This window comes from Schistocerca gregaria, chromosome 1 (assembly GCF_023897955.1).
Source record: "Schistocerca gregaria isolate iqSchGreg1 chromosome 1, iqSchGreg1.2, whole genome shotgun sequence".
NCBI classification, from domain to species: Eukaryota; Metazoa; Arthropoda; class Insecta; order Orthoptera; family Acrididae; genus Schistocerca; species Schistocerca gregaria.
This window is the reverse complement of record NC_064920.1, coordinates 1,016,957,939-1,016,979,876: the sequence shown is the minus strand read 5'-3', so window position 1 is coordinate 1,016,979,876 and position 21,938 is coordinate 1,016,957,939. Positions and strand designations below refer to the sequence as shown.

Here is a 21,938-nt window from a genome sequence, read left to right as displayed (position 1 = left end):
AAAAGATCATAAATGATTTGTCATAAGTAGCAGGTACATTTAATAATCACCTCTCAAATTCAGCAGAAAATATAGAAACAAGAAGTTCAATAGGAAATTCCAAGCAGTATGTTGGAAAAAACTGCAGACATAAAATTCAATCATATGGATGTCTTAACCCTTACACCTCTGAAATTCAGAATATATTCTCTCAAAAATAAAAGCTCATCCGGATTTGATGATGCCCCCAACAGAATATTGAAGACTTATTCCCATATAACAAGTGCTGTCTTTTCTGAAATATATAATGCATTAATAACTCGAGGCATTTTTAACAGCGAGACTGAAATATGCTACTGTTACTTTTCCAGAGAGGCAGTCAATTTATTTCACCAATTCGTGTCATTACATACATCATTTTCCAAAGTCTTTGAGAAAGTAGCGTCATACCTGAGTAACAATAATGTCCACATACATGCTAACTATTGTCTGAATGTTCAGGCTAATATCAGGAAGTAATGTATGGATTTTGATATCATTTTTACTGATGGGTATGGATTTTGATGCAGTTTTTACTAATAGGTAGACTGTTATGAGAAAGGTTTGTGCATGTAATTTGTAAATATTTCATGCAAACTGGTTGATTTATGACAAATTCACATCAACTGCTGCCATGAAAACAATACAATTGCCATCTAATGTTCAATGGCAGAACTTGCAGTGCAGGCTGTTGATGTGTTATCAAGAGTGTCCGTTTCACCTTCACTGCTTCCTGCTGTGCCGATGGTTCTCTGCTTACTCCAAGACACTATTGACATCGTTGTGAGACCTATCATTTTCCATTCTGAGGTTTGTGCATTTTATACTGCCTACACATCTTTACGGATCAAGTAAATGTTGTCCATATGGACACAAGTGGCATCTAATTGAAAGACGCACTAGACAATTGAGCCACATCAAACTATTATGACCAGAAACTATACATTTCTTCCTCCTCCTCCTCCTCCTCCTCCTCTTACAGTGCAGTAGCCAGCAGCCTTCATCACACCATGAGACATCACTCTGAATGCCAATTAAATATGGAACACCCAAAAGTCGTTCCTCCTAACAACGTTCCTGGCACATGTTGCACCAATTGTTTAAGCTATGAAAGTGTTGTTATTCACTTGCTTAATGAACTTCAATCAAACTTCTACACAATGACCCACAAATAAAATTACTGCTACATCAGACAAGTCATCTAGCCATACATATTTAGCACCAACTGTCGGAAAGTGGTCTAGGTCACTAGTATTCTTAGTAAATCACAGCTCTATTTCAGAAGAGTTGCTCAACTAAGATTGCCATTTATGCATTCACTCACCAAGTTTTACAAGCATTAAATAACAGAAACTGGTATTTCCTGTGACCTTTCTAAGACATTTGATTGTATGAGTCACAGTCTCCAAGATACACGGAGGTTTTCTGGAATTGGTGGATAATATAACAACAAAACTATGCAGAAAGTCAAACTTAATAATTCAACTGATGTAACCAGGGGAGATTCTTGGGACTGGGGAGAAATCAACATCCTCAATATTAGGTCCACTACTGTTTCTCATACATGTAATGAATGTATGCCTAATACACAAGCCGAATTAGTGCCTTCTGCAGAGGTGAGTAGTATGTTAATCAAACCAAAAATACAAACAGAAACATAAGAAATTATACAAGTTGTTCTTAAAAGTATTGTTGAGTGATTTATGCAAATGGTCTCTCTCTCTCTCTCTCTCTCTCTCTCTCTCTCTCTCTCTCTCTCTCTCTCTCTCTCTCACTCCCCCCCCCCCCCCCCCTCTATTTAAAAAAGACACAACATATAGAGTTCTGACGATCTAGAGGTATTACAGCAATGATAAATGTAACGCACAGTGAGGAGATAATAAGTAGGGGCAGCAACGTGACAAGTTTTTGGTGTGTGTATTGATGAGAATTTAAATTGGGAGGAGAGGGGGGCGGGGGACCACACATTTTTGAAAGCCTAAAACATTTCAGTTCTGCTACTTAGGGTCCTAGTCAATACTGGGAAGAGACAAATCAAACCTTTAACAGAGGTGTGTGTGTGTGTGTGTGTGTGTGTGTGTGTGTGTGTGTGTGTGTGTGTGTGTGTTTTCCACAGATTGAGCCGGTGTGCTGGCCATGAAGCAGACTAGGGACCTTATAGCTCATCTGTGGTGAGAGGCACCTCCCCCATGCCAGGAACCCCAGGAGCTAATGCAGTTAGGGTGTATACGCGGACAAGGAAAAAACATTCCCGGATTTTGCCTGTAGTTCCTGGTTAAAAATACACTTTTTCCTGGGTGAAAATACATATTTTCTGTGGTAAGTGACAGTATACTTTTCCTTGTAACTGTGAAGCTTATCAACCTTTTGAATAGTAAATGTTTTATATACTGGTGTAGAACTTACCAGCTCTTTAAGAAACGAAACCCAGCAATTAAAATAATGCATGCTGGAAAGATCTTTAATGCACAGTAACATGTACAATGCATATTTCCGTGTTATGAAAGCATAAGTACGAATTCCACCAAACGCAATACATTAGTTTCCAAACGACTGAAATCGAGACTGTGATGTGCTTTTGGCAGTCAATCATAGTTCACGTCATGTGATTTCACCAGCTAATGACAGCAGATACTCAGAGCACAGGATGTAGTCAGCCAGTAGCAACATCACTGCTAAGTAGTGTGATCACAGAAGTAGGAAAAGTTAATGGTTTAAATTAACATGCATAGAGTATAGCTACAAAAGAACCTAAGCTTTCATATATAATACCAATCTTTTTTGCATGTATAGCCCTTTGAAGGTATATTGAACACAAATGTGAAGAATTTTAAATAAATTCTGGGCCCAAAGTTTTTCGAAGCGGCTGGTCCTCAAAGAGTTAAATTTTGAATGAGAGTCAAACACTCCGTGATTTTAAAAAATACATTGCACATTCTCACATGGAACACGATTCATGTTGCATAAAAAACATTTACTTTGAAAGTAATGCTTTTCACACCACCAATCGCAATATTTTCCCAAGATGTGTTAGGTTTGTAGGAGGATTTGCCAGAGCATGACAGAAAACAAGTGTTACTACATGCATGCAGCTATGATGACATGTGAAGCTCTTGCTTAGTGTCTGCTCTGCTCGTATGCCTTTTGTTGCATTTCTGTTTGGACCACATGCAGCAGTGCGGCATAATTTTCTGAGGGGACATACAGGGTTATTGTACTTAGGGCAACTTGTTTTAGCATATTCTATCTAGATAAGGAATGCAAAATAAGACAGCAATCTTGGTTTTAATATTATGTTGTGTGGTGATTTTAACATAGATTTTCCCTCTCAGAATTAAGAACAGTAAGTCTTCCATTATTTTTTTCAAACTGTATGAAAAAATAACAAGGTCATTTGTGAAGTCAAGAAACTGTAGTAATATAAAGCCTTGTGGGGTGTTACAATGGTGTAAACATGGTGTGCCACCAGGCTATAATTTGCCAAAGAATGGCATTCTGTATATTTAAGATGTAAACAATGCAAATTAAGAGAGAACATCAAGAACATAGGAGGTGACAAACAAGTACTGAAACATGCCTTGTGATGAAAAATATTGTGCTTCACAGACAGTAGACATGTAAAATTCTGCTAAAGCTGTTAATATATTTCAAACAGAATACATTTTGCAATTCTACTTACCAAATTTGCCTGCTTATTCATCTTTCAGTGACGATTTAGGTATTTTGGTATGTACATGGCATTAAGAATACTCCAAGCACGTCGGAATTTCGTAAATCAAACTAAAATGCGTGATTTGGCTTATAGTGCACATTTGTATGCCCACATCCACAATGAAGTAGGCCCCTACCTGATATAAAGTGTTTCCGTGTGGTTTTCGGGATGTCAGTTTTCTTGTAGTACTAGTACTGTATTATCTCTTGTTTGATTCTTTATTATGGCATAATACTGGGCATGCCAGAACATGAAATTCAGTGAACATTTGAAAATAGCCAACAGTATGGAATGAAACACGTTGTTTCAAATAAATTGACTGCCTCTGTGGAAAAGATTAATAATAATAAAAGCCAAATTTCTTAACAAATTAACAAAAATAACTTCTTTGCTCTGCAAGGCGATTAACTGACTGCCAATAATGTGGAAATAAAATAAAATCAGAAAACTGAAACCAACAACATAATTTAATCTTCCGTAATTACATTAATGTATCTTAATTCACTTGATAGCTATCAGCCACAGAAATTCGTTTTGTTTTCATTTGGCGTGAGAGCTGTAAATGAAAATAGCATCAGCACGAAACGTAAACATGGGTCACGCGTAGACTACAACTGAGACTGCACTGCATGTGTGTGAATCTGGCAGCTTGGGTACACCAGAAAAAATTTTGCCTGCATCTGGCAGCTTGCTGTTACTGCTTATGCAGTTAATAGCTACACTTCAAGCAGCTAGAAGCAGAAGGCACTGCTCATACATGACTTCAGTTCTGCGAATGTGCAGAAGCACGAGCCCACTGGCAATCGTTCAAATGAACCAAATTTAAACAGTTGTGACGTCACATTCATCGAAAGCAGCTTCTTGTTATGAAGTGCCGCATAGTCTTTGTCCTAAAGTCTTTGACACATTTTGCTGTTGGCAGACACTTGTGTGTCCACTGTGTTTAGTTGTTGTAAATGGTACATTTTCTTTGCAATTTAAGTTTTATTTTGGAGTTTTTTCCTCTCATTTATCTTTTACTCTTGCAGTATTATTCTGCAGTAGCGGGCTAAAGTAAAGGAGTGTCAGTTCTCATCAGTCAAAATTACAAAAGTTTAACTGAAAATGAAAAAAACTAAAAATTCCCAGAATAATAAAAAAAATCCCAAGATTTTTCCAGTTTCCTCCTTGATGGAAAATTTCCTTAGTTTTTCCCAGATTTCCCTGGCTGCATACCTCCTAACAGTGGTAAGACAGTAACAGAACAAACAACTCCTTCAGGATGCTGGAGAGGAGATCCATAATAGTAAAAGTGAATAGGCAAATGTGTAATGAACACCAGAAGGGCACACAACAGTATTCAAAAGACTAGTTGACCAAGAACTGAATACATAAATACGTAACTGGACAGTGCATGATGGGATGGACAAGATCTGCCGTTGAATACATCCAAAGTAAAGTACAAAACTGCAAAGAGTGAGTGTTATTCAATGAAATACATGCTGCTAATCTCAATATTTCCTGCTGGAGAGAGAAGATTGGTTGTGAGCTGGTAAGTCAATGTATTCTGTGCTGCTCATATCAATATCTTATGGTAGCGACACAAAATTTTGTGTGTGTGTGTGTGTGTGTGTGTGTGTGTGTGTGTGTGTGTGTGTGTGTGGGGGGTGGGGTGGGGGGTGGGGTTTGAGTTGAATTCCCCCCCCCCCCCCCCCCCCCCAAACCCATGTCCTATGCTTATTCTATGTTGGGGAGGGGGCACTCTTTCATTGCTGAGTACAATATCTATGTTGGGGAGGGGGGCACTCTTTCATTGCTGAGGACAATATCTGGCCAGATAGGTAGCACTACCAGTTCCATCTCTTGTTAATCATGTTGCTCATTGTATTACACTTTCATCTATGCTAGAGTGATATGCATGTTAGAAGACAGGTGCATAATATATTTTGTGGAGAGAGGAGGGGGCAGATGGTTTGGTGTGAGGGGAGATGCTAAACAAAATATATATGGCTGTCAGAAGGGCGGCCTGTAAAGCTTTCGACTATCACAATAGCAGCATATAGAAAATATCTACCAAAAAAAGTAAATAAATACATAAATTCTAGTCATTTGTAAATAAAGGCTGTCAGTAGCACTACAGTTGTGTCCAGGCACTCGTGGACAACACAGGGCACTCATGGTCAACACAGAAAATGGAACTGAGGGTGGCCAAGCAAAACTAAAAGGGCTTGTCTCTGTTTTCAAATGGTCCTTTACAGAGGAAGATACAGGAGTGTAAGACAATTTTAATTTTCACACGACTGCAGAAATGAATTATGTATGTAACAGGGGGAGTGGTGTTAACAAACAGATGAGATTAGTGACATTGAATGAGGCTCCGGAGCTCAATGGTATCCGTATTAGCTCTTACACAGAAGTTGTGACTAAGCTAGCCCTTCTTTAATCCCTGATATATCGTAGATCCCCTTAACAAAAAAACTGTTACCTGTATTTTAAAAAAAAAAGCAGAGGTCACACTCAGCTACAAGATGTATAACAATAAAGATGCACAATGTTCAATCAATTGGCAGGGGTTTGGCACAGATTCGAAAACATGGGTCATGCAAAACCTAACTTGGGCTTTTCTCACATGACGTCTCGATTATCTACTTCCAAAATGCATTTGATTCTGCACTACACTAATGCTTATTAACTAAAGCACAATCATATCCTCCTGTAGTGTAGACATCTTTGAACTTCTGTAAAAGTTATCTCTCCATGAGGAGCTTTCTCGTTTGACCACAAAGAGCTCAGGAAGATGTTAGCCTAGTATACTGACAGGTATACAATGTTATAACATCTTAATACCTTCAATCACAGGAAACCATCAGATCAATACTATTATAATGAAGCACTGAAAAGTATGTCAACGTTGCTCTTTTTATCTGCTCCAGCTCTTTTGAAATGGCCATTCACATGCAGACAATCTCACAAGAGACTGTCTAGTACAAGGGTATTTCAAAAAGTAAAGATACAATGGATCACAGTCCTTAAATAGAACATTTATTTAGAAAACGTCAGTTATATCTTATTAACTGAATTATTTGTTATTTGTTGACATAATCACCCCCTTTATCCAAACATTTGTTAAGTCGGTGCACAAGCTTTTGTATCCCACAGTCACAGAAGGTTGCCACCTGTTGTCGGAACCACATTTCAACTTCATCTTTGATCTCTTCATCGTCGTGGAATGGTTTTCCACCAAGATGTGACTTCAGGTAACAGGAGACATGGAAGTCGGTGGGAGCAAGGTTCGGGCTACATGGCGGATTGTCCAATACGTCTGATTTGAATTGTTTGAGTAGTGCTTTGGTTACAAGCGCTGTATGACGCCGAGCGTTGTCATGAAGCAAGCTGGCTCCACTTGTCAGCATTCCTCTGTGTTAGTTTTGAATTGCCCTTCGAAGACATTTCAAAATCTGGCAATATGCAGCAGCATTAATTGTTGTTACAGAAGGCATAAATTCCAACAGAAGAATACCTTGTCTGTCCCAAAAAACAGAAGCCACGACTTTCTTTGCTGAAATCGACGTTCTGCATTTCGTGGCATTTGGTGAACTCGAATGGTGCCACTGCATTTATTGTTGCTTGGATTCAGGTGTATGGTGATAAACCCATGTCTTCTCACTTGTCACAATGTGATCAAGGAGCTCGTCACCTGCTTCAGCATAGCATGTGAGGAAGCTGAGTGCAAAGCCATTCCTTTTCTTTGTGTGTTCTTCCATTTACAGTTTTGGAACCCAGCACGCACACAATTTCCTGTACCCTAACTTGACAATCACAAAGAGTTGTCATTGAGATGTCCAGTAAGATCTGATCTGATGCAGTTCTTTCAATGTAAGACGTCTATTCGCATGAATTGCTTCCTCCGTTCTCCAAAGATCAAAAGTTCTCCAGAGATCGCAGATGGCCGACCTGTTCCTTGTTCGTCATGAACATAGGTCCTACCTTCAGAGAAATAACGACACTATTTCATTACATTTTGTCGATTCATAATGTTCCCATAAACAGAAACAATTTATTTGCGAATATTGCTGGTTGCTGACCTTTTGCATGAAGAAAATGTATGACGGAGCGCACTTCGCATTTGGGAGGATTCTGAATCGGCGCAGCCATTTTAAACACGACCTACTCCAACCAGAAGCAACGTTCGACTGCCGAACGACCGTGAGGAGAAAGCTAACAGTTCAAGGTTAACACCAGTGTCGCCAACTTGCTCGCCAAAACTCTTCTGTTCCTCTGGTGTACGGTGGATCTTTACTTTTTGAAATACCCTCGTACATAGTATGAGAGATTGAAGATCATTGTTTTAGCTGTCCAGTTGTAAATCTGAAGAATAGCTCATGAAATAATGCTTCCACTCACTCCGCTGCTGAAATTGCACTAACATTGACACACAGTTTGGACAGAACAAATTAAAGAGACTGATGTTCAGGAGCACAATAGTTTTACAATTTTATTTGTGATCAACAAGAGAGAGATATAGAGAGAGAGGAAATACAATCTCTACCTCTCTATCTATCATATGGAATATGGTTTGCTATTGCTCAATGGGAGACAAATTCGATGACATGAAATTAGATTGTGAGCTCTCAAAATGCAACAAAAGGTGAAGACAACAAAATGAAATGAACTGAAGTAATAACTAGAGATTTTTAGGGGGGGGGGGGGGGGGGGGGTGTAAACTGACAATGTAAGCATTTATTATAAACTAAATAAGAAAACTGAGAGTGAAATTATTGAAGCATACACAGCATGAATACAACAGGAAAATATTTGTCTTGGCAAACATTAAAAGTAGACTAAAGTTTGCTTTTACATAAACTTTGAAATACCATAGGATTATATATTACATATGAATTTAAAAGAATATAAATGTTAGGAAACCAAATGAACCAAATATCTTGTCAATCTCAATGTACCAACCAGAAGAAAAACCATTAGTGACACAATTCCTCCAAAAAAAAAAAAATTAAAAAGGATGGGGGGTTCAAATGGCTCTGAGCACTGGGACGTAACATCTGAGGTCATCAGTCCCCTAGAACTCAGAACTACTTAAACCTAACTAACCTACGGACATCACACACATCCATGCCCAAGGCAGGATTCGAACCTGTGACCATAGTGGTCGCGCGGTTCTGGACTGAAGCGCCTAGAACCGCTCGGTCACTCCGGCCGGCAATGAACTACAACCCAGGAAATATGGTGACCATTTATATAACGTTACCAAATAAGTAAATTGATAATGGGTATATGGCATATTATGCAAATTGAGTGTGTAATAATTAATTGACACAATGTTGTTGTTGTTATTGTTGTTGTTATGGTCTTCAGTCCTGAGACTGGTTTGATGCAGCTCTCCATGCTACTCTATCCTTGCAAGCTTCTTCATCTCCCAGTACCTACTGCAACCTACATCCTTCTGTATCCGTTTAGTGTATTTATCTCTTGGTCTCCCTCTATGACTTTTGCCCTCCACGCTGCCCTCCAATACTAAATTAGTGATCCCTTGATGCCTCAGAACATGTCCTACCAACCGATCCCTTCTTCTAGTCAAGTTGTGCCACAAACTTCTCCCCAATCCTATTCAATACCTCCTCATTAGTTATATGATCTACACAGCTAATCTTCAGCATTATTCTGTAGCACCACATTTTGAAAGCTTCTATTCTCTTCTTGTCCAAACTAGTTATCGTCCATGTTTCACTTCCATACATGGCTACACTCCATGCAAATACTTTCAGAAACGAATTCTTGACACTTAAATCTATACTCGATGTTAACAAATTTGTCTTCTTCAGAAACGCTTTCTTTGCCATTGCCAATCTACATTTTATATCCTCTCTACTTCGACCATCATCAGTTATTTTGCTCCCCAAATAGCAAAACTCCTTTACTACCTTAAGTGTCTCATTTTCTAATCTAATTCCCTCCATTATCCTCGTATTGCTTTTGTTGATGTTCATCTTGTATCCTCCTTTCAAGACACTATCCATTCCATTCAACTGCTCTTCCAAGTCGTTTGCTATCTCTGACAGAATTACAATGTCATCGGCAAACCTCAAAGTTTTTATTTCTTCTCTATGGATTTTAATACTACTCCGAATTTTTCTTTTGTTTCCTTCACTGCTTGCTCAATATACAGATTGAATAACATTGAGGAGACGCAACAACCCTGTCTTACTCCCTTCCCAATCACTGCTTCCCTTTCATGTCCCTCGACTCTTGTAACTGCTGTTTGGTTTCTATACAAATTGTAAATAGCCTTTCGGTCCCTGTATTTTACCTCTGCCACCTTCAGAATTTGAAAGAGAGTATTCCAGTCAACATTTTCAAAAGCTTTCTCTAAGTCTACAAATGATAGAAATGTAGGTTTGCCTTTCCTTAATCTATTTTCTAAGATAAGTCGTAGGATCAGTAGTGCCTCGCGTGTTCCAACATTTCTGCGGAATCCGAATTGATCTTCGCCGAGGTCAGCTTCTACCAGTTTTTCCATTCGTCTGTAAGGAATTCGCATTGCTATTTTGCAGCTGGGACTTATTAAAATGATAGTTAGGTAATTTTCACATCTGTCCGCACCTGCTTACTTTGGGATTGGAATTATTATATTCTTCTTCAAGTCTGACGGTATTTCGCTTGTCTCATACATCTTGCTCACCAGATGGTAGGGTTTTATCAGGAATGGCTCTCCCAAGGCCGTCAGTAGTTCTAATGGAATGTTGTCTACTCCCGGGACCTTGGTTCAACTCAGGTCTTTCAGTGCTCTGTCAAACTCTTCACGCAGTATCGTATCTCCCATTTCATCTTCATCTACATCCTCTTCCATTTCCATAATATTGTCCTCAAGTACATCGCCCTTGTATAGACCCTCTATATACTCCTTCCACCTTTCTGATTTCCCTTCTTTGCTTAGTACTGAGTTTCCATCTGAGCTCTTGATATTCATACAAGTCCAAAGGTCTCTTTAATTTTCCTGTATCTTACCCCTAGTGAGATAAGCCTCTACATCATTGTAATTTTCCTCTAGCCATCCCTACTTAGCCATTTTGCACTTCCTGTCGATCTCATTTTTGAGACTTTGTATTCCTTCTTGCCTGCTGCATTTACTACATTTTTATATTGTCTCCTTTCATCAATTAAATTCAATATTTCTTCTGTTACCCAAGGATTTCTACTAGCCCTCATCTTTTTACCTACTTGATCCTCTGCTGCCTACACTACTTCATCCCTCAAAGCTACCCATTCTTCTTCTACTGTATTTCTTTCCCCCATTCCTGTCAATTGCTCCCTTATGCTCTGCCTGAAACTCTGTACAAACTCTGGTTTAGTCAGTTTATCCAGGTCCCATCTCCTTAAATTTCCACCTTCTTGCAGTTTCTTCAGTTTTAATCTACAGCTCATAACCAATAGATTGTGGTCAGAGTCCACATCTGCCCCTGGAAATGTCTTACAATTTAAAACCTAGTTCCTACATCTCTGTCTTACCATTATATAATCTATCTGAAACCTGTTAGTATCTCCTGGATTCTTCCATCTATACAACCTTCTTTTATCATTCTGGAACCATGTTTTAGCTATGATTAAGTTGTGCTCTGTGCAAAATTCTACCAGGCAGCTTCCTCTTTCATTTCTTAGCTCCAATCCATATTCAACTACTAAACTTCCTTCTCTCCGTTTTCCTATTACCGAATTCCAGTCCCCCATGACTATTAAATTTTCATCTCCCTTCACTATCTGAATAATTTCTTTCATTTCATCATACAATTATTCAATTTCTTCGTCATCTGAAAAGATAGTTGCCATATAAACTAGTACTACTGTAGTAGGCGTAGGGTTCGTGTCCATCTTGGCCACAATAAGGCGTTCACTATGCTGTTTATATAATATGAATGTAGTATCATTTTAATGACATGCACTACAAACAGTGGGATCAGTACCTTGATCAGAATGTAAAATTCCTTTAAATATCTTCAGAACTGCTCCCATATCACATTCTTCAGAAAACGGTTTCACGACACACCCTGAAACAGTTAAAGGCAATATACTAAGAATAAAGAAATACCAACATTTTTCTGAAAGATAACAGCCTAAGAATAATGTCTACTGATAAAGCTATCACATTTTTTTCAAAATATCAGATAACATCGATCCATTTGTGGGAAAATGACCCGTCGGCAAAACTACAAATGGATTATTTTATAGCAGCTGGAAAATTTCTTGACAATCATATGAAAATACGTGATTCTTTTATTTTACTACTCGAAATAGTTCAAATCATATAAAGCTATCACCATGGCTCTAGTGCAATATAGTCCCTCAAAGGCTGAAAGTTAAATAATCACCCATATGATCAGCAGATAATGTGACCCCCCCCCCCCCATACACACACTAAGAGAGAGAGAGAGAGAGAGAGAGAGAGAGAGAGAGAGAGAGAGAGAGAGAGAGAGAGAGAGAGAGAGAGAGAGTTTCTCTCTTCTAACCTGGTAATGTTGATACACACTCGTGGACAGTTCACCCAATTGAATTGCTTATTGCTAAAGGAGGACAACTCCACAAAAACTGAAAATGCAGATTTTGTCAGCTTTGGTCCCTTGAGACACAGGTTCATCAACAGGAATTAAAATTAGAGGCTGTCACTGGTTTGCTGTTGGCAGAGAGAAAAAATTAAATTTCCAATTGTTTCTAACATTGGACGACTCCAGGAACTGTCATGTTTTAGAAATAAACTTGTGGCAGCCTGAAATCATGCTGAACCCCCCCCCCCCATCAGTGCATCTGATTGAAAATTACGATTTAGCTATTTCACCTATAACATTAAGATGAGCAAGTCCTGAGTTTAATAATTCAAATAACAATGAAAAAACAATGAAGGGAAAGAAAGGGAAGCTTGATTATTTTTTAGTATGCTATGGCTTTTTGAGATACACGACATGAAAACAGATGGACGAACATTTTAGTGTTAAAAAATGACTGCTACAGATGTGAGCTTTTGGCTGTAAGGCCATCTTCTAAAGTAGAAAACACATACACATCCACACAAGGACAACTCACAAGCATATTGCCACTGTATCTGGCCAGTGAGGTCAGACTGTGAGCAATTGCATATGATGGGAGAAGTAATCTGGCTGGTAGTGGTAAGGAGGAGCAAGCAGGCACATGGTAAGACAGAGTGGGACATCATGCGGTTGCAGCTTAGTTTGTAGATCACATGACTGCTTTTAAAGATAGCCCTGCCTTTGATGGGATAGGGGATGCTTGTGACTGGAGTGGAATAAGTGGTGGGAAGATGTACAGGACAAGTCTTGCACCTAGGTCTATTACAGGGGTATGAGCCATGAGGCAAGGGGTTGGGAGCAGGGATGGATGAGGATATTGCGTCTGGTGGGCGGCAGAATATCACTGTTGGAAGGGTAGGAAGTATAGTGGGTACAAACTTCCTCATTTCAGGGCACGACAAGAGGTAGTCAAAAACCTGGTGGAGAATGTGATTCAATTGCTACAGTCCTGGGTGGTACTGAGTCAGAAGGGGAATGCTATTTTGTGGCCAGATAATGGGACTCTAGGAAGTGGTGGCTGAGTGGAGAGGTAAATTTAAGTCTGTGCAGGTCTCAGAGAGGCCCTTGGTATATCTGGAGGAGGACTGCTCATCACTACAGATGCAACAGCAATGGGTGGCTGGACTATATGGAATGGACTTCTTAGCATGGAATGGTGGCAGCTGTTGAAGCAGAGGTATTGCTGGTGATTGGTAAGTTTGATATGGATGGTGGTACTGATGCATCCATTTTTGGGGTGGAGGTCATCATCGAGGAAGGTGACTTTTGGGGTTGAGGAGTACCAGATGAAGCGAATGCGGGAGAAGGTGTTGAGGTTCTAGAGAACGTGAATAGGGTGTTCCAACCCTACATCCAGGTCATGAATTTGTCCTCAGTAAATCTGAACCAGGTGAGGGGTTTGGGATGTGGGTGGTTAGGAAGGATTCCTCTATATGGCCCATGAACGGGATGGCATTGGATGGTGCCATGCAGGTGCCCACTGCCATACCATGGATTTGTTTTTAGATGATGCCTCCAAAGGTGAAGTAATTTTGAATAAAGATAGAGTTGGTAATGGCAACCAGGATGGATGTTGTGGGTTTGAAACAGGTCAGGCATTGTGGAAGGTAGTGCTCAACAGCAGCAAGACCATGAGCATTAGGGATGATGGAGTAAAGGGAGGTGGCATCAATAGCGAAGAGCAAGGTGACATTTGGTAAAGGAACGAGAACTGTTTGAGAGGGAGTGGAGGAAATGGCTGGTGTCTTTTACGTAGTAGGGTACACATTACGTGTAATAGGCTGAATGTGCTGATCTACTAGAGCACATATCAGTGGAAGCACAGCAGGGTTCAACATTGGTTTCGGGTTGAGTATGGTTGGTAGGGTTGGTAGTAAAAAAGTGTTTCCACTGAAGGGACTGGGAAAAGGAGATAAGGTCTTTAACAAATCCTGAATGATTGAATTTGGGAGTGTGGCAAAATGTAAGGCCTTTGGAAAAAGACTGACCCTTCTATGGGGTTAAGGCTTTTAGAAGAAAGATTCATGACTGTGTTTCAGGCCTGTTTAGGTCCTGGATTCTCTAAGGTCGTGGAAGGAAGTTTCTGACAGTGAGGAAAATGTGGGGGAGGGATAGATGCTGCTGTAGAGGTGGTTTAGGTCCTGGATTCTCTAGGTGGTGGAAGTGAGTTTCGGACGATGAGGCAAATGTGGGGGAGGATTAGACACTGTTGTAGAAGTGATAGACAGTGGTAGTCCAAGGAGGGAGTAGGAGATGAACAGTCTGTAGAGTTTCTTGAGATGGTGTTGTGCATGCTGCTTTAGTTCTCAGAGGGTAAGAATTTCAGTCTGAGAGATGGAATACAGAATTTGGGGTTACAGAGAAAGAGAATTGTGTAAATGAAGAGAGGTATTGCTGGGAGGTTTGAGCCTGATTTACACAGTTTTTGCAGGTCTAGGTTGGTGAGGACTAAGGACTGGTGGAATCTAAACAGATGTAGGTCACTGTGGAAGGGATGGAAAGGATGAATTAAGGAGAAAAAAGGTGAAACCTGAGGGAGAAGGGCTGTAAATGAAAAGCTAAACCAAATTGCAATTGACATGAAAATACAATGAGATAAAATAGAAAAATAAATAAAAAGAAAATAATGTGGTGTGCAAGCCCGTGGGCCGATATATACAAAGAATGAGCACAGTAGATGTTACCGTATTAGGTTAAGTTAGTATGCGCATACTGGAGTAAGAGAGGAAAATGATTAGGGATGAGGGACTGTGTGTTTGATAGGACACAGGAAAGTACAGGAAATAATAAGCGAGAGTGAGGCAGGAAAAGTGATCAATTTGAAGGTCTAGAATTAATTATATTGGCAGGAGTAACTTGGGACACGGCAGCTGCACCAACAATCTACATCTACATCTACATACATACTCCGCAATCCACCATATGGTGCGTGGCGGAGGGTACCTCGTACCACAACTAGCATCTTCTCTTCCTGTTCCACTCCCAAACAGAACGAGGGAAATATGACTGCCTATATGCCTCTGTATCAGCCCTAATATCTCGTATCTTATCTTTGTCGTTTTTGCACAAAATATAAGTTGGTGGCAGTCAAATTGTACTGCAATCAGCCTCAAACGCTGGTTCTCTAAATTTCCTCAATAGCAATTCACAAAAAGAATGCCTCCTTTCCTCCAGAGACTCCCACCCTAGTTCCTGAAGCATTTCCATAACACTCATGTGATGATCAAACCTACCAGTAACAAATCTAGCAGCCCGCCTCTGAATTCCTTCTATGTCCTCCCTCAATCCGACCTGATAGGGATCCCAAATGCTCAAGCAGTACTCAAGAAAAGGTCGTATTAGCGTTTTATAAGCAGTCTCCTTTACACAGATGAACCACATCTTCCCAAAATTCTACCAATGAACCAAAGACGACTATCCGCCTTCGCCACAACTGCCATTACATGCTTGTCCCACTTCATATCGCTCTGCAATGTTACGCCCAAATATTTAATCGACGTGACTGTGTCAAGCACTACACTACTAATGGAGTATTCAAACATTATAGGATTCCTTTTCCTATTCATCTGCATTAATTTACATTTATCTATATTTAGAGTTAGCTCCATTCTTTACACCAATCACAAATCCTATCCAAGTCATCTCCTACAGTCACTCAATGACGACACCTTCCCGTACACCACAGCATTATCAGCAAACAGCCGCACATTGCTATCCACCTTATCCAAAAGATCATTTATGTAATGAACACTCACCATCGAGGACAACATACTGGGTTCAAATTACTTAAGACAGTTACAGTACCGTCATGTCACTCTCTGTTCTGCGCAGACGAAATGGTTGATATAGTGTGTCTCATAAGTCAGAGAGTGTTGTTCAGTTCAGAAGACGACAGGTAAAACACAGGAAAGAAGAGAAAAAAAGGCTGGACACAGACTCATGTAATGTTTTACAGAATAGTAACAAAGGATAACAGTACTGAGTTGCAGGATGGAATAAAAGTCTTCAGGCAAAATCAAACAGTGGAAAATCGAGGATGCAATAATGACAACATTATGAAAAGACTGGATTGGTACTCGCCATACAGAGAAGGTGCTGAGTTGCAAACAGGTATAGCAACACTTCCTCTAAACTAGACAACACACATCATGCAAGCCCAACACACACACACCCATGACCACTGTCTCTGGCCACTGAGGCCAGACTGCGATCAACCACGCATGATGGGACAAGCAATCTGGGTGGAGTGGGTTAAGAGGAGGCTGAGGCAGAATAGCAAAGTATGGGTGGGGTACAGCAAAGTAATGCATGTAGGAGCACACAGGCACATGGTGAGACAGAGTGGGCAGCTAGTAGCAGTCAGGAGGTTAGATGGGGGAAGGGAGGCAAAGGGGGGGGGGGGGGGGGGGTGGAAAAGGTGAAAAGCAGAAGAGCAGAAAAAGGACAGCAGGTGCATTGATGGAATAGAAGGCTATGTAGTGCTAGAGTGGGAGCAGGGAAGGTAGGTAAAGAACAGAGACTAATAAAGGTTGACTCCAGAGGGCGTTACATGAATGTAGGATATATTTCAGAGATAGTTCCAAACTGCCAGTTCAGAAAAGCTGATATTGGTAGAAAGGATTCATATGGTGAAGACTGTGAAGCCATCACTGAATGGCCACCAACAAACTGCAACCAAGAGACAGTTGGAACACCCAGTCACTGAACATGCAGCTGAACATAAAATTATTCACTTCAATGACTGCTTCACAGCCAGCACCATCTGGATCCTTTGTGACAACACCAGCTTTTCTGAATTGTGCAGATGGGAACTTTCCCTGCAATATATACTGTTCCTATCACCCCCCCCCCCCCCTCATCCCCCGACCTAAACCCTGTCCTTCACCCACTTACCCCCTCCCTGCTCTCTCTCCAGCACTACACAGCCTTTTATTCCAACAACACACCCATAGTCCACTTTCCACTTCTCCAGTCCCCCTACCCCCTGTGAAACATGGGGACTAATGAAAGCCAAGGACAAGGGAATTACAAGAACGTAGGATATATTGCAGGGAGAGTTCCCACTTGCACACTTCAGAAAAGATGGTGTTGCTAGGAAGAAGCCAGATGGTGCTGGCTGTAAAGCAGTCACTGAAGTGAAAAACATTGTGTTGAGCAGCATGCTCAGTGTTTGGGTGGTTCAGCTGTCTCTTGGCCACTGACTGTCAGTGGCCATTCAACAACTTCTTCACAGCCTGCACCATCTGGATCCTTCCTACCAACACCAGCTTTTCTGAACTGTGCAGCTGGGAACTCTCTCGGCAATATATGTTCCCATTACGCCCCCACTTATCCCCTCCCCTGCTCCCACTCCAGCACTGCACAGCCTCTCCTCTACTTCTCTCCTTTGCTACTGCTTCCCTCCCAATCAAACTTCCCAACTGCATCTAGCTGACCCACCCATGTTATGTTCCTGCTCCCACAAGCACTTTACTGTCCCCCCCCCCACCCTACTCTGCTATTCCATCCCCCTCCCTGCTCCAGTCTCCTCCTTATCACTACCACTTAGATCGCTTCTCCCATCATGAGCAGCCCAGCCTCAGTGGCCACAGATGTGGTCGTGTGTGTGTGTGTGTGTGTGTGTGTGTGTGTGTGTGTGTGTGTGTGTGTGTGTGTATGAGTTGTGAATGTGTTCTTCGTATTTTTTTTTTTTTTTTTTTTTTTTTAAATATAGAAAAAAGGCCTTTTGGGCAAAAGCTCACATTTCACAATCTTTTTGTTGTGCCTGTCTGTGGCTCAAAATCAATCCTTTTCATAATATTGACATTATTCCATCACACTATCAAGTCACATGTACTGTCTCCCTTCTGCATACATATCGCCCCACCAAACTGCATCTGAAATTATCAACTTTTTATTTTTTCGCTTAGTTCATTTTCAACTTTCACTATTAGCTCTACACCTTTTACTCATTTTCCCCCGCATATTTTTACATATTTTGTGCATTTACATATTATATTAATTTTTCTCCTTCCACCATGAATGCTTGCTCTTTCCATCTGCACCAATACAGAAAAGTTTTCTTATTCCTAGCCAGAACCCCACCCAACATAACTGTACCTGTATTTTAACGAGCTCATGGAATCCCCCCCTCCCCCTCCCCTTCTCAAATGGCCTTACCATCAATTTACCTATCTCCCACTGCAACCTCTCCTTCCACTACAACCTCCATCTGTTCAGGTCCTACGAGCCCTTAGTTCTCACCAAACTAGTACTGCAATACCTTCTACATCAGTCTCAAACCTCCTAGCAATACATCCTCTTCATTCGTACAGTTCTCCTGCTCTGCAATCCCAAATTTCTGTATCCCACCTCTTACACTGAAACTCTTGTCCTCCAAGAAATAAGAAATAGAGCAGCATGCTCAATGTCCACTCAAAAAACACTTCAACCTGTTCATCTCCTACACCCACCTTGGACCACCACTATCCACCACCTCTACAACAACCTTCAAACCTCCCCCACAACTTCTCATAGCTGACAAGCCCTGCCTCGCAGGCCTACTACATTTACCACATCCTCAGAAACTCCCTCCCACCATATGGAGAATCTAGAACCTAAACAAACTTCAAACATAGTCATGAAGCCTTAGTCCCACAGAAGTATCAATCCTTTCTAAGGGCCCACCTATTGCCCCACTCCCAAATTGAATCATGCAGGACTTGTTAAAGACCTTCTCTCCTTCTTGCAATCCCTACACTTGAAACTCTCTTGCACGCCAATCCTACCAATCAGACTCAACCCAAAACCAATGCTGAACCCTGCCTGGTTCAGTTCACGCCTTCATCCAACTGTGATTCACCACCACTGGCCCCAAGCCACTCCTTTTAACATTCTAGAATTCTTTAACCTCAAAGCTTGCCTCGTCATCATTCCGCAATTCCCTTAACATGGAAGCTAACTTAAAATCTCCATTACGAACCACAATCCACTACCTAAAAACTGACCCCCACCTTATAATCCTACATACTGACAAAGGCTCAACCACTAAGGTTTTGGACGGCAGGTATTACCTGACCACAGTGACTTCGTTACAGTTCTTCACTATTGATATTATCTCCCTTTACATTATCAATCCCTAATACATATGGCCTTTCCACTATTTAACACTACCTTTCCCAATGCCTGACTGATTCCAAACCTACAACCTCCTCCTTGGCCACCATGACCAACTATATCCTCAACCACAATTACTTCACTTTTGAAAGTATCACCTACAAACAAATCAATGGTATGGCAGTAGGCACCATCCTATGCTAACCTATTCATGGGCAAACTCCTTACTAATCACCCATGACCCCAAACCTCTGACCTGGTTCAGATTCATTGAGGTCATCTTTGTGATTTGGATCTAGGGTGGAGACACCCTGTCCATGTTTCCCAGACCCTCAAAACGTTCTCCCCCATTCCATCCACATGGTCCTCCTGAATCCAACAAGTCACCTTCCTCAATGTTGACCTCCACCTCCAAGATGGCTACATTAGTACCGCCATCCATATCAAACTTACTCCAGCAACAGCTGCCACCATTCCACGACAAGAGGTCCCATCCATATAGCCCAGCAATCCACTTCCAAAGTATCTGTAGTGATGAGCTGTCCTTCTAAATATACCAAGGGTCTCCCTGAGGCCTTCACAGACCAAAATTATCATCCCAACCTTGTACAGGAATAGAATAGAAGTAATATCCAGCATTCCCTAAGGAAGTGGACGGGCCCTCTGTTGTTCCTGATCTACGTTAATGATTTAGGAGACAATCTGAGCAGAACTCTTAGGCTGTTTGTAGGTGGCACTGTCATTTAGCACCTTGTAAAATCATCAGATGGTCAAAACGAATTGCAAAATGATTTAGACAAGATATCTGTATGGTGCAAAAAATGACAACTGACTCTAAATAATTTAAACTGTGAAGTCACCCACATGAGCACTGAAACCAATCCGCTAAATTTATGTTACACGATAAATCACACAAATCTACAGGCTGTGAACTTAAATAAATACTCACGGATTACAATTACAAACAAGTTAAACTGAAATGATGACATAGATAACATTGTTGAGAAAGCTCACCAAAGACTTTGATTTATTGGCAAAACACTTAGGAAATGTAAAAGGTGTATAAAAAGACTGCCTACACTACACTTGTCCACGGAGTTCTGCTCTGAGCTGTGGGACCTGCATCTGATAGGATTGATGGAGGACACCGAAACAGTACAAAGAATGGCAGCTTGTTTTGTATTATTGTGAAATAGAGCAGAGTATGCCAAGGCCATGAACAGTTGTGACAGCCCTTAAAAGAAAGCACACTGGACTTGCATTCAGAAGGACAACGGTTCAATCCCATGTCCGGCCATCCTGATTTAGGTTTTCCGTGATTTCCGTAAATCGCTCCAGGCAAATGCCAGGATGGTTCCTTTGAAAGGGCACGGCCGACTTCCTTCCCAACCCTTCCCTAATACTATGAGACCGATGACCTCGCTGTTTGGTCTCTTCCCCAAACAACCAACCAACCTTAAAAGAAAGGCATTTTTCACTATGGCAGGACTTTCTCACAGAATTTCAATCTTCAACTTTCTCCCTAGAATGGGAAAATACTTTGTTCATGCCCACCAACATGGTGAGAAATTATCATCATACTAAAATAAGACACATTAGAGCTCACAAGCAAGATTTAAATGTTTGTTTTCCTGCACACTGTTCGAGAGTGGAATAGTAGGGAAGTAGCTTGAAGTTAGTTCGAGGAACCCTCTGTAAGGCGTGTAACTGTGAATTGTGAATTGCAGAGTAGTCATGTACGTGTGGACATAGATCTCCCATGCTTCATCTCTCCAGTCACATGTCACTTCCCAGAGTCCCATTGTCTGGCCACAACACGGAGCATTCCCCTCAGGCCTCAGTACCAACCAGAACTGGAGAGACAGAATTATTTTCTCCACCAGGGTTCTGACTACTACTTGTTCTGCTGTGAAATCAGGAATATCCTATCCACTATCCACCCTGCAGACCTACGCCTCATGGCTCATATGCCTGTAACAGACCTAGATGCAACATCAGCCCCATACATCCTCCCACCCCCACCAGCCATTCCAATCTGGTCACAAGTATCACCTATCCCCTCACAGGCAGAGCTACCTGTGGTCTACAGGCTAAGATGTAACCACTGTGCTTGATTTTATGTGGGACTGACAATACAATCTGACTGTCCCCATGAATGGCCACCAAAAAACTGTGTCCAAGAAACAGATGCAGCACCCAATTGCTAAGCATGCTGCCCAACATAATGTTCTTCACATCAATGACTATTTCACAACCTGCACCATTTGGATTCTTCCTACCAACACGAGCTTTCCTTAATTGTGCAGGGGGAACTCTCCCTGCACTATATCCTATGTTCCCCTAACACTCCTGGCTCCAGCCTTTGTTAGTCACTGTCCTTCACCCACTCTATCCCTTTCCCTTCTCCCGTTCCAGCACTAAACAGACTTCTATTCTACCAATGCACTCACAAACCTTTCCCCCTCCTATACTTGTCTCCTTTTTCACTCCCACTGCCCCTTCATCTTATCTCCCAACTGCAACTATCTATCCTATCTCCC

The 21,938-nt window shown here is 41.2% G+C and overlaps 1 protein-coding gene across 1 annotated transcript in view; it reads right to left on the bottom strand.

Moving 5' to 3' along the window:
- The window catches only part of LOC126278903 (uncharacterized), a 131,465-nt gene that overhangs the window by 3,864 nt on the left and 105,663 nt on the right, over positions 1 to 21,938 (bottom strand). The window contains exon 9 of the mRNA XM_049979181.1: positions 11,686 to 11,769. Coding sequence (XP_049835138.1) covers positions 11,686 to 11,769 — 84 coding nt within the window. The remainder of the gene's footprint in view (positions 1 to 11,685; positions 11,770 to 21,938) is intronic.